Genomic DNA, 7,462 nt, shown 5'->3' with positions numbered 1-7,462 from the left:
CAGGGTGGATGTCTGCAGAGAACACAACCACCCAATGGAGGTCCTGGAGCTGCAGGCAGGACTTATCCTGGGCATTAGGTCACCATGAGAATCCAAGCACTGAGTTACTCAGGACTGAGCTGGAAATGGCCCCAGTGTCCTCTAATGGACTCATGACTGGTGGGAAGACAAACCATGGCATCTGGAGGCTCTGGTTTGCTGGAGATCCAAAGGTGTCCCTGGGGACCATCAGCAGAAAAGGGCTCAGGAAGGTCTGGCTCTGGCCAGCAGCTTTAATAACAAGCAGAGAGGATGATGAGAGCTTTCCCATCTGCTCAGCAAAGGGCTGGGAGTGTCCTTCCCAGATGCAGGCAGACTGCAACCTAAACCAACTGACACCCAGGTCTCTGAGAGCCCTGAGCATGGCCCCTGCTGCCTGGAGATGAGAAGGCTTTGGTGAGGGAATGGTGGCTGATCAGCTGGCCCTGAACATCAAGACATGACTGTGGGCCAAAGGCTGTGCCAGGGGAGCTATAGCTTGGAGGTGAGGAACAATTTCCTCCCAGAAAGGGTTGTCAAGGCCTGGCCCAGGCTGCCCAGGGCAGTGGTGGGGTCCCCATCCCTGGAGGGGTTTCAAAGCCCTGGAGATGTGGTGCTGAGGGCCATGGGTTGGTGGAGACCTGGCAGTGCTGGGCTAAGGGTTGGACTGGATGCTCTTATGGACTTCTTCCAGTGTAAAGGACTCTGTGATGTTGTGACTCTGCTCCTGTCCCTGGCCAGGCAGTGCCATCCTGTGGCAAACATCCTCCTCACCTCCAAAGGGCTCCTTGACCCCCACCCCAGGCCTCCAGGGCCACAGCACTGACTGCCCTTGCTGATATCACCCCCAGCCCTGGTCCCCTCTCCTCTGGCCCAGCACACCACCAGGCATCCCATCTCACCCCAGTGCTGCCACTGAAGCTCTTACCTCTGCCCTTTGCCTTGCCCACATGTCTCCAGCAGCAGCAGCAGCTGCAAGTGGGGTCCTGCAGCCCCACCTGCCAAGGGGCTGCTTCCCTGGAACCTGCAGCAGCTCTCCAGCCAGATTAATCACAAGGTTTATTATTCAGTGAAGAGGTGTGGAAGCATCATTAGAAGCTAATCACTTCTTATGAACTTGGATTTCCATTCCAGGGTGGTGGCTCAGGCACTTCCCCCAGGCCATCTCCCAGTGCTTCACAGAGAGGTCAGTGCTGGTTGCACCCCAAGTGTGGGTGGGGAAACTGAGGCAGCAGCAGGGAGAGAACAGCAACAACATCACGAGGAGGAGCCAGGCAGCTGGCAGCCCCAGCCAGGTCACCATGCTCTGGTTGTGGGTCCAGAGGAAGGGGTGGAATGCCACCAGCTCCTCTGCCCCAGACAGCTCAGCCCTTTCCAGCACCAAGTGGTTCTTACTTCTTCCCCTGAGATGTTCTGGCTGATCCCAGAGCTGCCTCGGGGGCACTGCAGGCTGTGTTTGTCCCACCTGATGCTCAGGCACAGGTGGGAAGATCCCTTTGGGATCATGAGAAATCTCCATCCCATTGTCAGCTCCCCAGGGGGATGGTGAGTGACCTCCTGCCCCTGCTCCCAGACACCTTGGGGCAGCCATGAAAGTGCTCTGGCCCTCAGGGCACATTCCTGAGCGCTGAGGCTGGGGCCAAGGACCGTGTCAGGAGGACAAAGGTGACAATGGGAGTGCAGAGCTGTGCTGGGAGGGGTACAGCTGGGGAATGATGTGAAGCACCAGCAGGCAGCTCTGGCATGGGGGTGACCAGCACCCCCCACTTCCCTGGGAACAGGAATGGAGGGTCCCAGATCTCAGCTGTACATCTCAGATGCCTACTCCACTCCCAAACCATGAGGAGCTGAGAGTTCCTTGGGTGGAACCAGTCCCAGAGAGGGCAAAGCTGGGAGGGAGGCAGGGCTGAGCCGTGCCTGACCTGTTTGGCACTGGTGCAAATGAGGTGTTCACCTTCAGGAGTGGATATAGGCATGAGGAAGCATCACCCTGCCAAGGCACAGGGCTCTAGCAAGGAGAGCAGGGTGGGATCCCAGATCTGCCCCCTTATCCAGGTGAGACCTTTGGGTTAGCTCTCTGCCCCACATCCTGCTGCCTGTCCCCAGATCCTCAGGGCAGGAGGGATAGCTATGACCCCAGGAGGATGGCTACAATCCTGGGGAGCTCAGGAAAAGAGATGAAGGAGGACAAGGCTGGGACTGCCTGGGGCATGAGCTGGCATCCCTTCCCACACATGGCTGCTCAGGGTTGGCTGGTGGAGGGGAATGTTTGCTCACAGGGGCCAGGAGGGCTCTCCCTATCCTCACTGTCCCTGTTGCCTGGTAGCTAGAGGCTCTGATTTATCTTCACATCTTTGGGATGGAAAGCCACGAGATCCTGCTCCAAGGGTGGCTGCATCACACTCCCAACCTGGGGAGCCTGGAGACATCCAGAAGCCCCACAGCCTTGGCAGCCCTGATCCTTGCCTGTCCCTGGGCTCTGGGCACCTGGCTGCCACGGTCACAGTCCCCCAGCAGCTGGAATGGAGGGGAGGCACCAGCCTGGCTCCTTCACTCCTGCATATGCTGTCACAGAGCGCTGGAGGAGCAGCCACCCTCTCTGCTAAGCCGCTGGAGGAAGCCACTAGCAGGGTCTGACCAAAAGAGGCAGCAAACGCCAGCAGTGGCGCCGTGAGCTCCTCCAGAGCTGCAGGAAGGGCTGAAAGTCCGTGGCCAGATGAGAGAGCTTCACTCGAAGCTGCTTCTGAGCTTTCTCCAGAGGCCTTTCCGGAGAGGATCCAGCATCGGCGACACCCCGCTGGCGCGCCAGCCGATCCCATCCTGCTACGAGTCCTTCCTCACCAGCAACAGCCAGGGGAGCACAGCTGCCAGCATGGACACGGTCAGGATGAAGAGGACAGCGAGGGCAATGGGGGACTGGCAGCACTTCACCCCCAGGGCCGAGCTGGAGGACACTGAGCTCTGCGTTTCTGCTCTGCTTCTCCTCCCCAGGGAGCCGCAGTCCACGTCCACCAGCGGCATGCCGTGGTCGCTGATGACGAAGATGTGAGCCTCCCTCACCAGCTCTCCTGGCACCTTCTGCGAGTCCACAGAGCTGCAGCACCGGTCCAAGCTCTGGACTGGCATCACAAAATGGCTGGGCACCACCAAGGTGTTGCTGGCCTCGGTTTTGGTCAGGTGGGACAAGGAGGAAGGCGAGAGAGGCATCTCCAGTGTCTGGGGGCCGGTGCCTGCCTTCGGCGGCCACAGAGCCTTCCTCTTGCTGAGGAAGGTCACATAGCGGCAGACAGGGCAGATGATGCTGCTCTGAACCTGGCCATCAAGCTTGGTGGAGAGGAGGCACTTCACCAGGCAGTCATGGCAGAAGACATGGCCACAGCTCAGCCTGCGGTGCATGGCCTCCAGGGGCTGAAACTTCTCGTAGCACACAGGGCACTCGGCCGGGGACCCATCCTTGCTGGAGGAGCTCTCAGACATCCCTGCTCTGACAGCCTCAGGTGGCCTCCAGCTGCAAGAAGAAGGTGTGATGGCTTAACAAGGTTCCAATGATTAGCATCATGAAATTGTTTGGGTTGGAAAAAGCTTCTAAGCTCATCCAGTCCAACATCAACCCAACCCCACCATGACCACTAAGCCAGCTCCCCAGGTGCCATGGCCACACCTTGCTGGAACCCCTCCAGGGCTGGGGACTCCACCACCTCCCTGGGCAGCCTCTGCCGATCCCTGACCGCTCCTGCAGCAAAGACTTTTTTCCTCCTCTCCAACCTCAGCCTCCCCTGGCACAATTTCAGGCCATTTCCCCTCCTTCTATCACCTGAGACTAGGGAGCAGAGCCCAACCCCCACCTCCCTGCAGCCTCCTCTCAGGGAGCTGCAGAGAGCAATGAGGTCTCCCCTCAGCTTCCTCCACTCCACACTGAACACCCCCAGGTCCATAAGTTGCTCCTCCCCAGCCCTGTTGTCCAGGCCCTTCCCCAGTTTCATTGCCCTTCTCTGGACCTGCTCCAGCAACTCAATGTCCTCCTTGGAGTGAGGAGCCCAAAACTGAACATACATGTTCCACCTCCTCCTCCCTGCTCTTGCCTTTGCCCTCTCACCCCAAAGAGGTGCAGTGGGTGGCTGCTGGACATGGTCCCAACAAGGCAAGGCATTTTTAGAAGCAACAAGCTTCTCAGTGTGGCACTTAAGGCAAAAGAGAAATGATGGGAGGACCTCAGCTCCAGAGCCACCAGGGACAATAATCCCTGTTTCCAAAATGGCATGGAAAAGGCATGAGCCCCTGCATGGAGCTGTGTGCAGCTGCTTCATGCCTGGTACAGATAAAGCACATCCAGCTTGTGCCATGAGCGCCTCTGTGCTCTGCTGCCAGCTCCAGGTGCATGGAGAGTGAGAACTTCCACCCCACAAAGAAACCTACCAGGGAAGGAGAGATGCTTCCACCTCAGAGGACACAGAGGGGTTAGGAGGAGCAGGTGGAGGCCACATCAGTGGGGCAGATAGAAGCCACCACAGGGATGGAGAGGCAGGTGCCATACCCAACCTGGGTACTGAGCACTCATGTTAGGCTCTTTCCCAGCTGCTGGAGGATGTGCCCAGACTGGGGGCCAGGCCACAGCCATCTCCACGATGTGCTCCTCACAGTGAGCCTGAGACCAGCATCTCCAGTGAGTCAGAGACAGCAGGGCAGAGCCTCACCAGCTCACCATCCCCCACCCTGACCTGGGGAGGACGGGGCTGCTGGCACCCCCAGACCTGCATCTGGGCTGGGACTGAGGCTCTCCAGGGCACCTCCCAGGGCAAGGAGCATTCATGTGGTGGCAAGGGCGAAGGGCGAAGGGTTGCTCAGCTCCCTTCTCTCAGACTAGCTCAGGAGCTGGGGCTTCATAAACCCCGCAGCCGTCTCCAGACCTTGCAGCCTTTCCGGAGCCAGCCCAACCTGCACCCCTTTTCTCATGCATGCCTGTGCCCATGGAACTCCTCACAGCCACTTCACTGAAGGTTTTGCCACACCCTCCTTGGCTGCTTTCTCATATGGGAGCCACTGGGGTAGCCACAAGACCACAAGGAGCCAAACCCTTCTCGTGCAAGAGAAGGGAGATCCAGGCTCCCGCTCTGGTTTCGGTGGGGTAAGGGAACCTGCTCTGGCAGGGGGGTGGGGCTGGATGATCTCCAGAGATCCCTCCCAACCCTTCCCCTCCCGGGATTCTGTCATTCTGTGACATGATGCTCCCCCAATGCTCTGCAGAAGGAGACCCTTGCTTCTCCGTGCCCCCAAGCCCCCCTTTACCTGCTGCCGAGCCCCAGGGCAGGAGCCCCCCCATGCACTCCAGCGCTGTCCGCGGCGGACGCAGGGCTGAGCTCAGGGCTGAGCGCAGCACCAGCGCAGCTGTATCCTATATAAGAGCCAGGGGCCGGCCGCGGGGACCTTGCACAACTGCTGGAGCAGACACAGGGACAGCTCCCGGGGAGTGAATGCGGAGGAACCCGTTTGGGTTTTAAAGGGCTGATCCTCACCTGGTTGGCCAAGGCGTGGGCCGGGAGCCAGCGTCAGGCGTTGGAGGGCAGGGACAGGAGGCACGGTCCTGCCTGGTTTCCCTCCTGTAATGGGAAGCTGCAGCTGGGCTCAGCCCTGGGATCAGTTCCCAGTGAGACAGGACTAAAGGGGATGCTGAGACCCCAGATACCTCTGCAGGGTGAGCCAATAATGTGTCCACGAGGCCAGTGCTCTCCTGGGGTGCATGAAGAAGAGTGTGGCCAGCAGACAAGGGAGGTTCTTCCTGCTCTACTCTGCCCTAGTGAAGCCACACCTGCAGTTCTGGGCTCCCCAGTTCGGTAGAGACAGGGAACTACTGGGGAGACTCCAGTGAAGGCTACAAAGCTGCTGAGGGGCCTGGAGCAGCTCTGGGAGGAGCAAAGGCTGAGAGCCCTGGGGCTGAGAGCCTGCAGAAGAGCAGCCCCAGAGGGGAGCTGAGCAATGCTCAGCAAGAGCTAAAGGAGCTGTGGGGGGCAAGAGGCTGGGGCCAGACTCTGCTGAGTGGTGCCCAGGGACAGCACAAGGGGCAGTGGGCACAGACTGGAAGCCAGGAGGCTCCATCTGAAGAGGAGGAGAAAGTTCTTTGTTGTGGGGGTGCTGGAGGCCTGGAGCAGGCTGCCCAGAGAGGCTGTGGAGTCTCCTTCTCTGGAGAGATTCTACCCCCAGCTGGGCACTGTGCTGCTGGGCAAGCTGCTGTGGGTGCCCTGCTGGAGCAGGGGCTTGGACTGGCTGAGCTCCAGAGCTCCCTTCCAACCCCTGCTAATCTGTGTTTCAGTGATCCTGCACTGGAGCTGGGCTCCTGGCAAACACTTCTCCCCTCCAGCCACCACCAATCCCCAACTCACAGCCTGGCCATATCTTCCCCACCCCCCCTCCCCTAACCACTCATCCTCCCAGCCCTGCACTGCCCAACCCACATCATCAGACATTCCCCAGAGCCCCAGTGAGGCAGTTCATGGCCCCATGAATTCACTTGAGCAGGCATGTGGGCCTCCACTGCCTTGCACCTGCCCTGCTGGGGCTTCCAGCATCTCTGGGCACCATGATCCAGGCAGCAGCAGGAGCCAGCAGCTCATGGCAGGTAGGAGCCCCATGCTTGGCCATCTAAGCAGCTGCAGGTGGCTCATGAGTCACTGTTTGGCCACATGCTGGCTTTAACCCCAGACAGTGAAGGTTCCTTGTGGCCTTATCCACACCCCAGTATGCTGCCCCTCCTTCCCCTGACCTCCAGACAAGAAGGTGAGAAGCATCTTGTCTGCAAACCACTGCAGGGTGGATGACTCCTGCCTCCATCTCAACTCTTCCCAGCCACCTCTGCCACCTTTCCCCCCAGGCAGTGGCCACAAACCTGCCAGCCCACGCTCAGTCTTGGGGATCTAGATGCTGCTTGCCACATCCAGAGGAGGTCCCAAGAGAAGATGTGGTGTCCTCAGGTTGCCTGCCTGCCTGCACATCTTCCCTGGTTCTGTGCACCCATGGGACTTTGATCTGCACCATCCAGGGGCCTGAATGCCCTGAAGGACCTGGGGGCTCCATCACAGTGACCCTTCAAGAGAAGCTTGGACAGCAATGGGTGCCTTGTCTTGGGGCAGAGAGGTGTTCTGCAGAAGCATTCCCAGCCCTGTGCTCCTCCACCTTCAGGAAGGTGCCCTGGGTTCTGCAGGGTCTGTGTGGCAGGCTGAAGAGGAGATGCACCCCTGGCACCCAAACCCCAGTGAGGTGGGTCCCTGTGTGGGCAGGAGGGGTGGCTTCACGTGGCTGGGTGCTGTGGCAGGGCGGCAGGCGTGGGCAGCAGTATCAGTCACTCGTGGGCACCGTGGTTACAACATGGGGCTGGTTTCTGGAAGGAGAAGGGTGGGTGCAGCCCCACTGGGACAACCCATGTGCTGGGGCAGCTGCCAAAACGTATCTG

At 59.5% G+C, this 7,462-nt stretch overlaps 1 protein-coding gene across 2 annotated transcripts; it reads right to left on the bottom strand.

Annotated features, from left to right (window-relative positions):
* Positions 1-271: 271 nt before the first annotated feature.
* On the bottom strand, positions 272-5,467 carry RNF222 (ring finger protein 222). 2 transcript variants are annotated; one of them, XR_010988914.1, is made up of 3 exons: positions 5,305-5,467; positions 1,043-3,526; positions 272-1,004 (listed from the first exon to the last, which is right to left on the bottom strand). XR_010988914.1 is itself a non-coding variant. In XM_068151621.1 (2 exons), the coding sequence occupies exon 2, from the start codon at positions 3,493-3,495 to the stop codon at positions 2,842-2,844; it is 654 nt and encodes a 217-aa protein (XP_068007722.1). In that variant the 5' UTR covers positions 3,496-3,526; positions 5,305-5,467; the 3' UTR covers positions 272-2,841. The 2 variants fall into 2 exon arrangements, 1 of the variants encoding a protein (XP_068007722.1); XM_068151621.1 differs by having other exon boundaries at positions 272-3,526.
* Between the last annotated feature and the right edge of the window lie 1,995 nt (positions 5,468-7,462).

The sequence above is a fragment of the Melanerpes formicivorus genome, unplaced genomic scaffold, assembly GCF_026170545.1.
Source record: "Melanerpes formicivorus ecotype bairdi unplaced genomic scaffold, bMelFor1.0.p_v2 SCAF_21, whole genome shotgun sequence".
Taxonomy (NCBI): domain Eukaryota; kingdom Metazoa; phylum Chordata; class Aves; order Piciformes; family Picidae; genus Melanerpes; species Melanerpes formicivorus.
This window is presented reverse-complemented; position numbering and strand designations above follow the sequence as displayed.